Below are 19,819 nucleotides of genomic sequence, written 5' to 3' on the forward strand. Positions count from 1 at the left end.
AAGCGTGCACCAGAGAGAAGTGCTACTACAAATGAGTTACGCTAGTGCGTCAAGATCTGTAAGTTACGAAAAAGGCGAAGGAAACGCCAAACAGCTTGAAAACCTTCAGTTTGACAAACTGACACATCAGTCATAATGACAATAAATGGTCGCTTGCATTGACTTTTTTGAAATGTCAGAAATTTGCCGCCCTAAATTTATTGTCCGCCAAAGTACCTACTCAAACAGTCAGAAAATATTTTCACAGACATAACCTGCAAGATACTTTTGTATATCACATGTGCAATACAGGGTGGTCCCGATATAACCTGCCAGAAGAAATCCAGTAATAGGTAACGATGAGCAGAACTCATACAAAAAAATTTTTCTAATAAAAGTCTTTTCGTTTTCGAGATAAAAATAATTGAAAATTTGGTCAAAATTTGCTGTACGCTAATGAGTTAATCGGTTTTAAAAAGGTAATTCTGGTTACTTGGCTGCAATTTCTTTAGTAACGGTACCTGTAACACCTATGACATTTGTCAAGTTTAATTTTAAATTTGCGAATCCTTCAAAAAGTTATGAAATTCACAAAACAAGAATACGCCGATTTGCATTTACTCTATGGCGAAATACGTGGTAATTCAAGACCGGCAAGGCGACCATACGGCGAACGTTTTCTTGAAGGAGTCCTTCCGTCCCGTTGTACTTTTGTGGAGCTACATCTGCATTTATGTGAGGAGTGAGGTTGGTTCTGACTGATTCCAATACGATGGCGTCCCCGATCCTCCATTTAACTCCTCTGGATTTTTGGGGCCACACGAAAGATTTGGTATACGAAGTTGAAATAAATCCAAAAGGCCAACTCCAGAAACGCGTAACAGACGCCGCCAACCACATTCGTAAAAACCCAGAAATGCTGAATTCTGTTTATGAAAATTGGTACCGGCGTACTCAAATGTGCTTAAATGCCAACGGAAGGCACACAGAACATTTATTATAAAATAATGTTTCTAGTCTAGTTTACCTTTCATTAGTTAGTAGATATTCTCAGTTAGAGTTGAAAGTAGGAATATGTAAAGTGTAAATAAATTTAGTCAATACATTATTTTGGCTATTTAACCACAATTAAGACGATACTCTTATTACACAGTTCTTCCACAATTTTGCACACACTACCTCTACATTTATTTACACATTGAAGAACACCACTTTATTTATTACTCATTCATCTCAGTCTACAAAATCAGCTTTTGCACCTAAATAAGCTGGTGAATTAACGCACACAGTGTACAGCGTTTTTAATAAATGTCATTAATTTGATTTAGTTTGTCAGATTTGAGATTTGTCATAAACGATTCAGGTACCTATGTTGCTTAGATACTGTCATCCTTACAAACACCAACAATTAATTCCTGAGTAGGTACGTATTTTTGTCGTCAGCAGCGTCGAATGGGTGTGGATAGGGGTTAATTTATCCCCATCGTTTTGGACCTAATGAAAAGGGGGTTTTTGGAGTTGTTAGATCCTTCTAATGACCCAGAATTTTTTTGGCAGCTTATATCGGGACCACCCTGTATAAGAAGTGTGTTAAAATTGGTATAAGAAGTGTGTTAAAATTTTAAACAAAAACCTGGTTATTTTGAATAAATTTATACCACTCAAGTATTATCCAGTATTATCAATCTTGTCGGAAGTTAGGAATATCAATTTTGATGTTAGATATATATATAAACATTTCTTCTGCTAATGTTTATTATCTTGAACCCTTTCTAAACCCCAAAGTTTTAAAGTCATGGTACTGTCAACGCATGTCAAATTTTGAACTATCGCGGCAAACGTCACATTTAATGACAATTGTAAAACAGAAAATGGCGAATTAAAGATTCGACGGATTAAGAGAAAAATTACAATGGTAATGTTTATTTTAATAAACAATGTTACAACAGATGCTGAAAGTGTTCACCATTTTGTTCTAAGCACAAACGGGCCTTTCGTTTAAATCCACTGATAGCATTTTGTAACATTAATTTATATACAAATGAGTGTATCGTTTCAAAAAGACCTACGGCTTCAGATCCAGTGCCAACTTTAATAACAAATTCAATGGATCGCTCGATGTAACAGTCCGAAAATTGATACTTTTGGATAAGTATATTACATTAAAAACATATGATAAAAACTGAATCGCTCTCATTGATATAGCGTATAAGTACGAGTATAATTTTACCTACACATATCCTCATAGAGGATTTACCACGATACTTATTTATAAACTTGCAAGGAAATAATTTGAGCATTTTCTTCTCTTATATGAAAAACGGAAATAGTTATTAACGTCATAAGGCCGATATGAGCAAATAACAGACGCGGATGAATATTGTAAAATCGAGAGACAGCCGAGATTTATAATCAGCCGAGTCTGTTATTTGCGTATCGGCCGTGTGGCGCTCAGTACTTTTCATGATACCATGAACATTTAATATTTGAGGATTCGTAAATTTTGCTTGTCTTTCATCACTAATACAATTTACTAGTGATCTGTGGCTTAATTGCGTAATATCATCGCAACGGAATATATGTATATATGGAATACCGTTAATAAATAACGGCCGTGGCTGATAGTGATGTGACACACATATCAATTGAGGAGAGAGTACTGTTATAGCAGGTTAACAGTATGTTATCATGAAAAATAAATTTGTTCCTTATTAAATTGTTTTGGTGTAGATTTCATGTCCCTGCAATTGTTTGTAGAGATAGCATTAGGTATCCCTATTGATGAGACAAAGACATCTGCACTACAAATTCTATAATAATATCATTTAGATGAAGATCTTAAATGATATATTTTCTTAATCAATTCTAGTTTTCATGCAGTAGTGTTTGTAAGAGAATGCTGGCCACGAAGGAGTGATTTCGGATGAGACAAAAATCAGATTTTTCAATTTGATGTTGAAAGACTTATTGTCTTCACTCAGTTCTGGTTTGGGGAGCGACATCACTTGAAAGTCGGTCTCCTGTATTTTTTAAATGACTCGTATAATCCCATATTTCACCAAGACAGTATTCATTCACGGCAACAATTACAAGAGGGTTTCTTGAAGGTGCCCAAGTAACTTTACTGTCACGGTCGGCTCGTTCTCCAGACTTATTGCCTATAGGACATGCAAAAGTTACTTGTGACGTCGTAACGCACTAAACTTTTACGAGAGAGTCTGTCGATCACGCATTAAGTATTCCCTCACTAGAATAAAACCCAAAAAACCACTCAATAAACCCCACGGAGCTTATAAACCTTGGGTTCCACTCGAACACTTAAAATTTCTGGGTTGATCTTACGTCACGAGTACTTTGCAAATTAAACCGTTTAGAACAGTGTAAAGTTTGAATTTCCCGCCGTTTGACACGAATGACATTTGTTTATGTTTAATCGGGACATAATTGAATATGTTTGTTTTCAGCAAAGGGTACCCTTAGATATTTGCTTCGAGAATAGGAATCGTTACGTTATTCTATTTTTGATGTAAAACATTGCAAAGAAAGAAATAAAGAAAGATTTTTTGTCTCTAAATTTTAGGTTAGTTGTCAACATGCTCCAATTAATCTACGCTTTAAAAAAGCACAACAATTGACGGTTTCTAACGCCTTCCCAGCCCAGGATTTCATTTGAACGCGCGATACTAGTTTAATGAACAATAATAATTAACGTACGGAACGGCATGATGTGATTGCTTCTTTATACTTGTTACATAATCTACTATTCTGAGTTGATACTTTTCAGTAGCATACGGTTCTATCATTCAACATTTGCGATTTTATTAAATACACTTACGAGTACATATTTTATATTAATCAAAGAAGCATCATTGCAGAAAAAAATTATTGCAATTAGCAAATTGCAAACATAATATGTTTAAATTTAACTGAACATTAAAATGTGATCTCGATCTCTATATCTAGTCTATTATTCGAAACAAAGAAAAGTAAATAGTAAATAGTGAGAAGTTTAATTTTGTGGTTTTGAGTAATCAAAATGAAAACCATCCCGTAAAATTGCGTTTTTTACCCAGTTAAATTAACGAATAAGAAGACATTGCAATATGTAGTTAGGTGTCACACATTTTACTGGTCAGTTACTATAATAGTAACTATGTAGTTGTAAAGATCTAAAGAGACTATTTAACACTATGTATTTATTTTTTGTTATGTATTCTGTTTTCATTCAAACCTTTTTTATTTTTCTTTATGTAAACTACGCAAAATGAAATGAAATAGTGAATACCTGAAAAGAAATCAATATCAGTAATATCCACCTTTTAAACATTGGAAACGCAATAAACGGTGCTTTGGGTTCATCTCAATATTCGACAAGTAATTTCTTTGAATAATCTTGGTCTAAATTACCACAAGTTGTAAATGATTGAGTACAAATTCGAGAGAGGGTGAAAACATCTGGATACTTTTCCCCCTTGTTTGATTTTCCGGTAGTTCTCCCACTTTCCATGAATCGACCAATAGAGCGGCCTGTAAACTACCCCGTCAGTTCACAACCACGGCCTTCCAATCACATCTGAGGTTTTCAAAGTCAATATTTGTTACTTTATGTAAGCGCGAATTTGACGACTTTGTACCCTTTCCAAACACAAAATGATCACAGCCGAACGATAAATGATCAATGTCGGCCGTGCGAGGCGTCTGTTCGATTCTGCATCTTTTCCGACTAATTAGGTTGCTCCCACTCCCGAATAAGATCGAAGTGTGGTGGCAGCGCTTGCACAATGTACGAATGCCGACACAAGAATGTAACAACGCTTTTCGATAATCGCGTAAGCTTTTTGACGCACAATAGGCGGTTGTTAGCTAGCCGAGCGTGCATAAGAGATCGTTAGTTAGCAAAACACGGCTATTGTCACCTTTTGTGTTGACAATAAGGTCTTAAGTACACCTCGAAGGGCACTTTCCGACACTCTCCCGGTCACAGAATGTGAAGAGGTGGCGACGACAACTATTTTCTCCTTCCATCACATTCTGAAAGTCTGTCTCACACCGTCAAGTTTTACACTCGACAGGATAATCCCCAAATGTTGACAAATAGGGTTCTTAGGCGGCAATGGCATAAGGACTATTCTAAACACTTGATGATAATTGAGAGGCACTTAAGGTGCTATAAGAGCTTGCGGAACAGATTAGAGGTATTACAGTTAAGTACCCTCAGAAGTGCAAACGCGAATTCAAAAGTGGCGAGCTCACAGAAGTGGAGTGCTTAGTTTAGCCGATTTCAACGATTTACATTTCAGAACGTTTTAGAGATAAATAGCTTTCAGCTATTTCCGCTTCAGTTTGCATAAGGACCCAAGGAATTGTTCTCCTCTGTCGGATGGTTTCTAAGGTTGGCCGTTGTGCAGGGTGAACAAACCAAATTTACATTTCCACGACATATGACCTGATAAAATTTATTGTACATTTATAGAATGTTCCTATAAATAAAATTTAAAAAATTTCCCCCTCTTGAACATTGTAACATTTTGTTTTATTGTACTGTATCTATTTTCTCCATTATCTAGAAATATTTGTGTTGAATAAAAATTGTTGTATGATTTGTATGCGATTTAATTATCAAGGTATAATTAATTTACCACAAAGTAAACACAAAGACATAATAATATTTAACTCTTATTTCCGACTTACAAAAAATAGAGCTCCTTATTTTGCTTTGAGGAAAAGTATCTGGTATTTACGAACATTTTGCTTAATTTATACAATTTCAAGTTTATATAATAAACAGACGAAGTTTAATACAGATTCTATTCCATTTTTAACATTTTATGTAACAAAGAATATATTTCAATATAAAAAAAATGTAATGCAAGGGTCAAATTTGTTGTAAAAAAATTGTATTAAGCCGAACAAAGCTAAATGAAATTCTTGAATTTGAAATTTCCCAGTCTAATTAAGTCAGATTTAAAAATAACACTATGGTATTAGATATATGAATATAAGCGATATAAAATGCATTCACGTTGTTTTGACGTAATGGGGGGGGCATGGATATTTTGCATTTAATTTGGTAGTAAAGCTGTCTATTGAATTAGGTACTGTTTTTATAAGTTTGAGGTTATAAATAGCGTCAATGTCTAGTGAAGAATACTCAGACATCGCGGGAAATTCAGCAACATGTTATGTTCACTTAGATAGGTCCGCATGTTAAGCACTTTTGTAACGGAAATCAAACAGTGTGTCCAACGTTAAAAAAATATGGCCTCCCATTATGCCAGAACAACGTGAACGGTGTTTAGGTAAGTGAGTAAAATAAATAAACAGGTATATTTTATGAAGTTTCAGGGAACCGAGCTGTTGGATGAGTATAAGTTTAAGCTAACGTGGTTAAAGAAAAAACGAAAATCAAAACAACTATTAATTTCAATTTTTGTTTGGCAAAATTTTGTTAATATCTGTTCACGTTGGAATGAACATCAATGGTGCAAATGACCTGACCTGTTACTATGACAACTCATATGAAAGTTAATGCCAAATGTGTGCGATTTGCACCACTGATGTTCAATCCAACGTGAACAGGATATAGATTATCGAAATATGGATGAATAAACATTGGATGATTCAATATGATTGTGGGTAAGTATGGCAACTATGTACGAAAATGTGTGTGGCACCTCTGTGTAAGATGTGTGTAAGATAGATTTGACATTTCTTTGACAGTTCATAGTCGCACAATTTTTAAAATTGTCAAGTCAACGTGCAATGATAAAGAAAAAATCGAATGCACGCTTATGAAATGTCATGCAAATGTCAACTCTACACTCCACCCACACAGTTGCGACATAAATGTTCGTACATAGTTGCCATACTTATCCACAATCATTTTCAAACACCCAATATTAGACTTTCTCATAAAATTCTCATAAAATACGAATGACACACGCATAATTCTTTCACAAAAGATTTGTTGTGAATAGAGTCAAAGTAATATTGGTCTCGTGGTTTCACAAAACTAAACTTCATTGTAAATAGTTTGGACTAAAATTTGAACCTGGTCTTATCTTTAAAATCGAAATGAATGATAGTGTCGTCATTCGATCTTTCTCAAACCCAAATACTTTTATAAAGCAATTTTGACTGCAATGGTCAAAATTAGATGTTTTAGAAATAATTGCAAATATTTTTAAAATGCATCATCAAAGTGTCAAATAATTAATTGATACATAGAACGAAAAAAATTATGGTTTTTCTAATTTTTCTTATCTACTATCAATGCTGTTTTGATATATTGAGGTACGGTCGATGGACAAATAAAACTGGGACACTTAAAATTTAAGTCGATTGTCAATATATTGCAAACACTTTGACAAATCTGGCAATGCGCTGGCAACAAAATGTCGAACAGATACTGACAGCAAAAAAAGTTGCATCCGTTGCATCACTGAATCAATTAATTCAACATGAAAAGAAAAAATCATAACCAACTCGGTCCCAAAAAGATCGTGAATGCCTAAACATTTCATTTTTGTTGCCAATTGCAAATATTTTTTACAATAACCACCATATTTTTAGGACTTCATATAATAATTTTAATGGAAATGATCACATATTAAGTTTTACATTCATACAATTATTCAGTTTCTCAATAATTTTGTACGATTTTTCTAAAAATCTAAATCAACACATTGGTTAACATGTAAAAATAATAATTTTCTGTAACCTGTTAATTTTTTTTGAATTGGATGCGCACAATGTAATCGTTGAAAATTCAAAGATTTTTTTTTTCAAATCATAATCATTATTTTGCAGGTATCGTAGAAAACAACATTCCGAAAATAGCATCCTGTTTTTGTTGAGAAATTGTTCGAAATTAACTCTTCCTAACATGGTAAACTCCTAAAGGAATTATTTGTAAACACATAAGATTATTCGACAATTTTACGTTAAGATTTTCACGTAAAACGAAACAGGCACTAAGAACGAACACTTCAAAGGGTGCCAGTCTGGGGGGATGTAAACAAGGACGCGCGAATTACATCACGATAAGAAAGAAAAAGCAACAACATCAAATTGCACATAGCACAACGTGTAAAGTATATGTATAAGAGGCCCTCTCTAAAGTTATAACCGTTAAGGGTGCGACAGAAATGGAAAATACACCCCAGCACGCAGCTAAAGAGAAAGAAAGAATATCAGGTAAAGTTAGGGGTGTTTCTGTTGAAAGAGGGAGTGTCCTCAATTTCACCGCCCTCTTGATCATACAAACTCTCTCAAAACACTTACAACCAGTATTTGGTCATAGACAATCTATGTAGTTGTTGCTGACGATATTTATACACTGACCGGAAACATAAAAATAAAAATAAGAACGCTGTGTGTAAGTGTTAAAACAATATACAGGGTGGAGTGATTAAAAATGAGTTCGCCCGTTCGCGATATCGAAGTTAATGTAGTTTCTAGTCCGGAATCTTCGAGCAGAAACGGATCACCGGAACCGGAAAATTTTCGATTGATAAATCATATAGCAACACCGAACATTACGTGTTTTCCTGTTATTAAAACTAGTGACGACGAAAAAACTGATAATAAGGATCTATCAAAAGTTCAGCAAAAAAGTTCAGGAGCTTCCACTAACTTCTCAATATCGAGTATATTATCGAGAACCGAACCGACGGTTAAGAAAAACGGTTTTCTTGCAACGGGACAAAGTATTTTAGAAAGTGGTATCGCCAACAATGCTGATAGTGCCATGCTTTCCAGGTAATTTTTTTAAATTAATTTTCATTAACATTAATCTTAATTAAACATGACAGTTAATGAGATATGCGCAAAAAATAGATATCTCCCTACACAATCTGTTCTATTAAGACTTTTTATAATGATGTATTCAGATATACCAAATTGTAGTAAAGTGTGATATTAGTAATGTAAATTTATTAATACGATCATAAATAATGGTTTCCGTTTTTTTTTTAATATGCATTTAGATTTATTAACACTTACCTAATTAATAATTAAACGCTATTAGATTTGTCGGCTGATTGTGGTATCAACCGAAATTAAAACTATACATGTTTGCACATGTATAGTTAACTTAAAATTAGAACAAGGGTTTTTTATATAAAAAATACTATACGTAAAATGTTTACAATTTAAAAAGTACAAAATAAATAAATAAAATAATAAATAAATAATCAAGTAAAAGCCAGAATTGTAGCAAGATTAAAAAAATTTAAAATTAAGTAAGTTATTACTGAGTTCTTCTATTCATTTAATCTACATGTAAATCAAATAATCTTATATCTGTATAAATTTTTAATGTTAATTACTTACCCCCAAATAAAAAAAATAAATTTATTATTTGTGATTTAATTGTCAATTAACTTAATAGCTAAGTAACTAAAAATTAATACATTTAACCAAGAGTTTGCTCAAGAGTTTGCCGCAGATCAAGTAGTATTGTAAATAATGTACTCGTATGTACATTACATACATACCAGTAAGTTTATCATTAATACATGGTTGCGACAAAGTAATACAAAAAAATAGTTGTCCGCATTATTGTCTAATTTTGGTTTACAATATAAAGCTTTTAAATAAACTGATCGAAAAAAGTTAAAGATATTGATATTATAATTTATAACGTATCCCAAGAAGAGAAAAAGTTTGACATATAAGTCAAAACTCATTATATGTGTGAAAACGTTTATTAAAAAAACATTTCAATAATTCTTCTTAAAAAAACTTACTGATGCATTTTACTAAAGTTAACTTAAATATTTAGCAATATCCCTAACTTTTTTCGATCAGTTTACTTTTATGCTTAAACAGAATAGATCAGTATCATGGTTATTTGTAATGTAATAGATATCATAAAAAGCTGCAATCATCGAAAGGTATCTTATTCGGAATTTTATGAATTTTTATTTTTTAATAATTGTACACAAGCGTGTTTATATTACTTTTAAAAGTGCACCACTGCACATAGTTCATAAAAATAATGTTTATATTTATGATGTATTTGAAAAACTACTGTAGGAGGCTTTTAAATGACGTTAGCTAAATGGGCAAAATTTATGTTTTAATATACCTACGTTTACTTCATGAATACAGATTAAGTGATTACACGTAAATATACCTAATGTTGTCAAATTTTAGAATAAATTTCAACCAGATTTAATTTATTGCATTCTTGTTCTTACCTTAATTTTAAAACATAAATTCATTAATATACCGGGTGTAGAATTGGTTTACGAGACATAGGATTTTACATGTAAAAATAAAGAGTTTCAATTATTGGCTCCCCTAACAATTTTATGGCAAAATAGTTAAAATGAAAGTTAAAGAGAATTAAAATTACTGTCTAATTTCAAGCTTAGTTTTATTCTAACATCTTGTGGTACTGAAAGAAAGGCAAGAAAAGAGTTAACACAAAAATACTAAAAAGTACTACTAGGCATGAAATTTTATTTCTTTCTTTAAATGGTATTATGGAGGATCTTCTTCAAGAAACTTCCAAGCAACATTTGCTTCAGATTTCCCAGACCGACCACTTTCAGCCATAGAAGCAATTCGAAGAATTAGAGAGAAGTTTGAACATTTAATAGAAGATACCTTTTCATTCGTCCTGTACGAGTTCATTTGAAGGGCAGATCAAACGAAAATTAAATAATAGTGAAACCACCCGACAAATAATTTTAGAAATCAAATTTCATTGCTAGTACATACTGCTTTTTAGTATTTTTGTCTTAACTCCTTTTTTGCTTTTCTTTCAGTACCACAAGATGTTCGAAAAAAAAACAAAGAGTGGAATTAGACAGTAGTTTTAATTCTCTCTAGCTTTCATTTTAACCATTTTGCCATAAAACTATTAGGGGAGCCAATAATTGGATCTCCTTATTTTTACATGTAAAATCCTATGTCTCGTAAACCAATTCTACACCCGGTATGTACTCGTATACCTATACGTACTGAAAATCGTTTTTCAAAAATGGGTTTAAAAGTTATTTTTTTTAAAGATCGAAAAATATCTTTTTAAAAATTTTGTGTAAGTGTCGAATAAGAATACCCTTTTAGCTATACAGGGTGTTTTCGAAGTTAAAGCGTTCCTTTTAACATGTGATAGTATGCGTTGTTCTAAAGAGTTTTAGCTAAAATCACCTTAGTAAAATGTGTACGTCAATGAAGATACAATAAGTTAATTTTTTTGAAATGTTTGAAACCGGTCCTGCTCAAATTTGCGCTGATATGTTAGAAATTAGAATTGACAAAAAAAATCAAATGAGCATAGACGTTAATCAAAAATTCTGTCAGAGTTGTCATCTAATTAGTCGGAATGGCTTAATCATTACGAAAATAATGAGCTCACAGATATGTTGCTAATGTACGGGCAATGTTATCACGTTATCAGAATGCAGCTGCGGCGTCCAGAGAGTACGCAGAGCGATTTCCAGAGAGACACCATCCTGGACCACGTCAGTTATTAATCTAGTACAGCGGAGAGATAGACTGGACCGGACTCAAAATTTTAGAAAACAATAAAAATATACAATCAATTATCTCCGTTAATACAAACATTTTACTAAGAAGATTTAGGCTAAAATTCTTAAGAATAATGTATAGTGTTACAAGGAATGCCTCAACTTCGAAAACACCCTGTATAGATAAATTACCATTACTAAATATGTAAATTGTTTATTATTTTTTATTCTGCTGATATACTGTGCGATCAACAATTATTATTTAGATTTAGATCAAAGAAACCTGAGATTTCGGACGTTGTCCAAATGTAAACGCTCAGAGATGCTCTGGAATGTGTGGAAGTATTTTTGGTGGCATATACCTGTTTCAATTTGTAAATTTTTGCGGAAACTCGGCCAAACAGGCAACAGTTCATTCTCCATTATTGAAAACACCATTACGAAACTAAGATTCAATGATAAATATTTTACGTTTTGAAGTAAAAACCATTTTTGCTTTAAAATTTGATTAATAGTGACAGTTGCTACACATTTATTAGCTAAATTAGCAAAGATACAAAAATCGGACACTGTCAAAGTCATACAAGCAAACTGGGACACTTATTTTCATTTAATTTCATCAAAAAGTTCATTGAGTGGGTTTTACGAATGTAAAGGTAGGTATAAATGTAATAATGAAATACATTCAACACATGTAGGGTAAAATTTTCGAGAGACACTACTTTAATTGATTGTAAAAGGAATGTGTGTATGAATATGAATAAAAAAATACCTTGTTGTATTAGTGATTTGTTACCTGAATGTTATGTATACATATGCCTTCATGTTTTATTTATCACTAGAGTTATTTTTTATATAAAACTTATTATCCAACCAACTAGAATGTTTCTGTCGGTTTAGAAACGGTGGCATATTGAACAAAAAAAAGATTACCATAAAGCAAACCATGAAGAGACTTACAACAAAATATTTAAATATAAACTGTTTGATTAGAACAAGTATTGTAAATTAAATCATTGTTTTCATAAATTTACAAATCTTTTGCAAAATTGATAAAAGAAATTAGTGTCATTAATACATTAAAAACCATATACATATGTACTTAATAAAATTTTTAAGTGATTCTGAATTCCGAGTGAAAGAAATATACACAATTTTTGTAATCGTTTAATGAAAAAATCGAGTCTGAATTATTTAAAATTAAAATGATATATTCACATATGCCTATTCTATATCAGTACGTTTAATCTTTAGATAGTTAACAGTGTTAATACTTACAGACGTTTCCTACATTTACTCTATTATAACTTCACATTAACAATTTAGTTTATTGGTTTAACCTTCTTATTTGTATAAATTTAAAATCCCAAACATTTATTAGTACATTTTACTGTTGCATGCATACAGATTAACATCCTGAATTATTAGAATATACATAATGCAATCATTATTATTTATCGTTGAAGTGTGTGTTTGTTAATTAGTTTAAGCGTTTTTTTCCCTCATACAACTTCAAGGGTTTACCTAAAGTAGTTATAAAGAAATGAAACCAGAATTCCTACATAACAAATTTCACACCCAATTTTTGGGAACAGTGTTTAGAGAGATCCCAACGTATTTTAAAACACAAAAATATAATTTGGGTAATACAGTACAGTAATAAATATAATGATGTCTTGAAAATGCGACGCTTTTACTAAATTTATGATAAACAAAAAATATAGCTTGTTGCAGTTAGGCATAAGCCTGTTGTTTTTTAGACGAATCTTGATAATAATATTGGGTCACAAACCAAAGATAAGCAATTGTTTCTGTCGTAATTAGCGTCTTTTGAAACAGCCTATACTACGTGTAAGGTAGTAAATTGGAAAATGAATTCCAAGTCAAAAAGAAAGTTTTCGTTGAGCCTTAGAGCATAAGATGATTATAAGATCATCCCGTCAGGCGTCTTCTTATAATCCACAAAAGCTAAGATTTAAGGATTGACATTCTTGACAGTTTTTCAACGTTTCCAGCATTCTCATGTCGGTCCGTTTAGTAAAATATTTCCGTTATTTTGACAAATAAAAATATGAAATATCAATTAAATATTTATTGCTGCAATATAATAAATAAATTATGTAGCACTAATGGTTCCACGGTAATAATTTATAGTGCTCTTTGTTTTAGCCCCATTTGTTCCTATATTTATCGGTCCAGTTATATTAACCAGGATGATCAATTCCAATGGGTTTTCCATTAATTTATATAAATTCGAGTAATAAAAGTTTGTGAAATGTTGGCGATCGTGCAGCTAGACACAGACTTGTTTATCGATCATGTCGCAATATCGAGCCACTTAAACTGGTAGTAAGCTTCTTAGGGAATTCTGAGGAAGTCTTCTTCCGCTCACCGACTTCTCTCTTTGAAGAAGAACACTTAACTTGATGCAAATTTAATGGCAGATAGACTTAGTTCACAGATTGCCTCGAGGGACTGCCGGAATATCGATTCACCAGCACCTCCTTTTTAATTTTTAACCGTGATTTAATACCAACTTTATAATGCCTTAAGTGGAGATCCTCTCCCAGGAAGAAAGTTTAGATAAACACTGAAGTTTCCATAACACGACCGACTTGAATTTAATTAATTAATCGTTCGTTTTTGTCTTTCCAGGTTAGGTCTCATGACACATTTCGGCGCCCTTGCCGCCGCCAGTAGCAGATACGCGGCTCTTTGTGGGGCTCCCACGGACCCGAGGACGTTACCATGGTACTGGGGACGGATACCCTCCCAATTACCACAAGAAAAATCCAGTCCTAACGGTGAGTAATTTTGCACCTTAATGGAAATCTAAGCAAAGCAGATTAACGCCCAAGTATTTTTATTGTTGGAAGCGATTGCATTTCATGTAACTGTCAACGTTGTTCAATTCGCATTTGTACGGCTTACGTCGATTAGACTCAAACTTAGCGTAAGGCTTCGGAAACCATTTTCGTGCTGTTTAAATACTCTCAAGGCTTACGATAAAGAAATCACTAAAAAATTATCTTTAAAAATTACTGGTTTTTCAATTATCTCATGTTTCTTGGTTTAGTTTTTAAAATAATTTTGTTAAACATTTTTTATATCTTTGTTCTTAATTATAGTTTTTTCAACTTTGTAGGAACACAATTAATTTTAAATGGCTTGGTATAACATAAAGCGTGTTTTTTTTTCAAATTTGGCGTCGAAGTTGGCGTTGCGTGAATGAACCTCTCGTCTTAAAAAACACAAATTTTTCAAACTGCAGATTAACACAAACAATGCACTCGCCTTAAAAAAGACAGATTTTTCAAACTGCATATTAAAAACACGCAAAAAGTGACGTTAGGTTTAAACAATTAATCAGAATTGCAATCCGGTGGTGCGTTCACAACCGACTCTTCAACTTCAACTTCGATGCCAAATTTAAAAAAACACCCGTTATTCTTTCGTCCACGTTTTTATTTAAATATTTAGCAAAAATGTGCAGACATCTGTTTACTACTGCTTGAAGTTTATTTTCTGTGATTCTTATTGAATTTTGAGTAACACATTTTTAATTAACATTAACAGTCTCTTTGACTAGCTGTAAGTGCTTATTCACAATGGACATAAGCTTGACATAAGGCATAAGAAATTCATGATACATGCAGTGGATATACTGTTAATTTTTACGTAACTTATGAGAAGTGACCTCAGTGAACATTATTGTTGTGTACAAAAAGACATGAAGAATTATATTCGCGTTATATGGACACATAAATTATTTTCCAATTGCCCAAATTTACAAATTATTTTTAGGTATCTCTTATGTATTTCTTATGTCTTATGTCCATTGTGAATAAGCACTAAAGTAAAATACTTACGTTCTCTTTAAATTTTCTTATGTATTTCTACGAATAAATCATGCTTTTGCTTGTGTCTTTGTGCACCTTTACCTTAATGTAATATTTCATTTAATTGTCGATTTAAGGGCATCTTATAATTCTATTTAAATGCTTTACAATTATTCACTTATTTGGGAGGGTTGACGAACTGGCATGTTTGGAATTGGCAGTGGTTTTAAAAATTTAAACTTACCAATATAAAAAAAACCTTAATTATTGCGTCTTAAATGGACATGTTAATTTTGTTTCATATTATTCGTGTTAATTCTTTTATCTTGTTCTTCAAACTTTCTTTACATTTGTTTTCAATTTATTGAATTATCTTTAATACTATTTATGATTTCCTTACCACAAATCTTTCTGTTTGTACTTGGTAAAATAATGATAAAAATAATGTCTTCATATGAATGTAAATGATGAAAAACATCTAATTTAATAAACGATTCTGTCAAAAATTGATTGTGTTGGTGCATTTTATTGAACAAGATTAATATAAATGTAATCATGTTAATAATTAAATTTTAAATTGTTTATGAAATATAACAAATGCAGCTAAATCAACGTGATTAAAATATACTGTGTCAAAAAATTGTCACAAACACTAACATATTTTTGCATTACTTAAAATAGCAGAAGTAATTGAAACAAAATGATATATCTGTGGCGGTCGTGAAAAAGTAGGTAAGTCGAAAATGTAAATTTTTCAGGGCAACGATTCAAAATTCCATATCATTCTTAAAATCCTGTAATTAAATAGAAACTTCTTTCTACCTGTACTTGCTTTCAATATAAGTAAATTTTAAACTGTGAAAATCTGAATTATTTAATTCCATGATTTATTATTAAGGTGTAAACATCGTTAACTCATTTTTGAAATTATTTGACTTACCTACTTTTTCACGACCGCCACAGATATGTATGTACTTACATATTATATTTAGTTCTCTCCACCACCCGGCGGCACGGCAATTTTGCCGGAGTACATACACTATTACGGATATTACTATCAAGTAATAGTGCAGTGCTAATCAACATAATTACCGGCGTCTCGCCTCCACGTTTTGACTTTGTTGTGTTTTTATATTATGTTCTGTGTCAATGTTAAGGAACTTCCTCACGATATGATATGAGTAAAATAATATACCTTTTGGATTTCAACTACCAATGTGTTCCCTAAATCCAGAATTTTTAAATTTTTAAAAAGAGATTGCTGAAATTATAAGTGGTAAAATTGACATTTTTTCTAAACACCAAAGATTTCTCATAGCAACGGAGAGCTCTAAATATTTATTAATTTTTATGTTATATGTCTGTGTTAGTGCTTATTCACAATGGACATAAGCTTGACATAAGGCATAAGAAATTCATGATACATGCAGTGCATATACTATTAATTTTTACATAACTTATGAGAAATGACCTCAGTGAACATTATTGTTGTGTACAAAAAGGCATGAAGAATCATATTCGAGTTATATGGACACATAAATTATTTTACAATTGCCTAAATTTACAAATTATTCTTAGGTATCTCTTATGTATTTCTTATGTCTTATGTCCATTGTGAATAAGCACTTATATTGTGTGAATTTGGAACAGCTATATCTAAAAGATATGCTTGCTTTTGTTTTTTATTTAAAATAATAATGTCTGGTCTGTTATGCTTAATATGAATGTCAGTTAAAACTGTTTGATCAAAATATAATTTGTAATTGTCATTTTCCAAACAATAATTTATTATTATGTTAATAAAAATGTTAAAAATTTATGTAGATATGTTTTCTCATCATGACATAATAGTTATTTTTATATTAAATGCGTCAAGTAAATGTTTTTTGTGCATGGAAAGGTCTTTTACTCCGAGAGGCAGGTTGAGGCAAGCCTTGAATGCACAAAAAACATCTTCACGCACGAAATATAAACAATATTTTTTCTATAATTGCTTTCAAAACTAAATTTTAAAATCCAAATTTTTGAAGGAAATCTGAAGTATCAACGCAGTTTCGAGGTAACTAATAGAAAACAGTGTGTGAAGTGAAAAACAGAAAAGCTTCATGGGTATATAACTGTGCGTGAATATCAATTTTTTGAATCAATTAGCTATAGAAAGAAATATTTTCGAAATTCGATATGTTGTGAACATTTTTTGGCGCAGTGTATAAAGCTTCATTATAACAAGATAATATATAAAAAAACTTTCTTGTTTTTGTTAAAATTTTACTTAAGGCTGTGTTTCAGTTTGCTTCATTCATTTAAAAAAAATTAATAACGTTTTTCACTAATTTCCCTTATTTTTGCTCAATTTTGCTCAGTTTTATTACTGTGCAACAGCCTTAATATCTGTATCACATATGCATTAGCAATAGAAAGTGATTTCTCTTCTCAACACCAGATCGGCAGAACATGCACTTTTTCTGCAGATTTACTCTTACTTACTCTTATCTATTGTTATATAATTTTTTGTAAATTTCTCTTTATTTGTTACTGTTGCTTTATTTTGGTCATATACTGAATGGTACGTAGTAGTTAATCTTTAATGTTTTTTCAGGTGGTTCAACCAACGATGACCAGTCTCCACCCGTGTCACCCCGCGACAACCAAAATACATCAAATATAATTGAAAATAGTCGTTCCTCTCGCCCATCTTCCCCTTCAGATCATCAGAGGTCGCCACCAGGAAGTCCTCATCACATCCCATCAACTCATCCCGCCTTCCTGGATCAGAATTACATCAACATGCGCTCAAAGAGTCCGTATAGAGAAAATGACAATATGGTGATTGATGAAGAAGTCGAAGAAGACGAAAGTGATTACGACAATGAGAAGGACAAGAAATTGCCAAATTCCAGCCTCAGCCCTGGCAATTCGCTTTCGAACAAAAGAAAAAAGAAGACACGCACAGTTTTCTCCAGGTCTCAAGTGTTCCAGTTAGAATCAACGTTCGACATGAAGAGGTATTTGTCATCGTCTGAACGCGCGGGTCTAGCTGCGAGTCTACACTTAACGGAAACCCAAGTCAAAATCTGGTTCCAAAATAGGAGAAATAAGTGGAAGAGGCAGTTGGCGGCGGAATTGGAAGCGGCCAATATGGCGCATGCAGCACAAAGATTGGTACGAGTACCAATTTTGTACCACGAATCTGCCAATTCCACCATCAGGCATCCGTTTGAACAAAATCACAGTTTAAGTCTGCACCATCCTCTAGACGTTAATAGAGATGGGAGCACTAGTGGTGGCAGTTCAGTGACATCATCGACTGGATATCCTAGTTCGTTGTATTATCATCACCAAGCGGCTGTTGCTGCTGCAGTACATAACTTACCATCCAGTCCAGTGAGTAGACCGCCCATGTCAGGACTTGTTTGAACTTGTTCAAATTTATAAACAAAGTATGGGTTTTCGTGCAAGTTTTCTTTTTGTTACAAATCAAAAATAAATTGTTTTCTCGGCCTCATTCATTATTACGTGCAAATTAGTTTATTTATTGTAGAAATGCTTCTTGTACATACGTGACTGTAATTTATATATTTATTTATTTTATGTAGCTAATTGTACATATTGGAATTTATAAACAGCTACCACAGTTACCTATACGCCAAAAATAATTAGTTAATATTTATGTGTATAACTGTGTAGTAAAAAATGTTGTTACAGTGAATAAATGGACTTGAAAACACATATAGATATGTTTTATTTACATATGACACCTCAAACAACAACTACAGGGTTACTATAAATGGTTGTAGTCCAAGTAAGAGTAAAAACTGAATATAAAATGAATGGTTGCCGATCTATATAAAAAACATCAAAATGTTGTGAATAAGTGAGTACACACCGTTCACATACGAGTTAAATTGAATGCAAAACAACTAAATATGTTTGGATTCAATCGTTAATTTAAAAAAAATAAATAAAATTCTCATCACCTCACTTTTCACCCAAAAAATGACAGTGACAGCGACAAACATTGACAGTTCACATGAAAGCGGCAAAAATTTCATAACATGGGCATGGCCTGCTTCGACTATAATTATTTATAATAACCCTGTATAAACATAAGTGCTAAGTTAACTTACTGACAGTAATTAGGTACAACAATAAAATCCGTCAAATAAAAATTTTTCACTATAAATATTATTGTAAGAATTAACATATAACTATGTTTAATAACTAATAAGGAACCCATCGGAACACGTATATTGAAAATATACAAATTTAATTTATTTTTCAAACTCCACTAGAAAAAATCATGTGTGCAATATGTAAGAAATTCTTTTTTTTCGTACACGGTATATTTTTGATCTCTGCTATCGCCTCTTCGCCTCAATAAAAAAAGCTCATGCTTAATACAAATTCTGACAGTGTCGAACAAAAACATGCTTTCCCTAACTTATTGCACAAGTAACTATTTATAAACTAAAATTTCAGGATCAATTTACAATGCCAAAGTTTTGGATTTGTTCAAGTTCT

The 19,819-nt window shown here is 32.1% G+C and overlaps 1 protein-coding gene across 1 annotated transcript; it reads left to right on the forward strand.

Annotated features, from left to right (window-relative positions):
• Window positions 1–8,285: 8,285 nt before the first annotated feature.
• On the forward strand, window positions 8,286–18,936 carry LOC138127320 (homeobox protein HMX3-B-like). The gene is made up of 3 exons (XM_069043294.1): window positions 8,286–8,739; window positions 14,115–14,263; window positions 17,898–18,936. Exons 1-3 carry the CDS (start codon window positions 8,396–8,398, stop codon window positions 18,713–18,715), a joined length of 1,311 nt encoding a protein of 436 aa, XP_068899395.1. The 5' UTR covers window positions 8,286–8,395; the 3' UTR covers window positions 18,716–18,936.
• The last annotated feature ends 883 nt before the right edge of the window (window positions 18,937–19,819 follow it).

The sequence above is a fragment of the Tenebrio molitor genome, chromosome 3, assembly GCF_963966145.1.
Source record: "Tenebrio molitor chromosome 3, icTenMoli1.1, whole genome shotgun sequence".
Lineage (NCBI taxonomy): Eukaryota > Metazoa > Arthropoda > Insecta > Coleoptera > Tenebrionidae > Tenebrio > Tenebrio molitor.

What these genes read in the sequence shown, in the direction of transcription:
- LOC138127320 (XM_069043294.1), top strand. Translation starts at nt 8,396, where the DNA reads ATGAGTTCGCCCGTTCGCGATATCGAAGTTAATGTAGTTTCTAGTCCG. An exon ending in GATAGTGCCATGCTTTCCAG is followed by an intron (nt 8,740 to 14,114) that starts GTAATTTTTTTA and finishes TTGTCTTTCCAG; the next exon opens with GTTAGGTCTCATGACACATT. An exon ending in AGAAAAATCCAGTCCTAACG is followed by an intron (nt 14,264 to 17,897) that starts GTGAGTAATTTT and finishes ATGTTTTTTCAG; the next exon opens with GTGGTTCAACCAACGATGAC.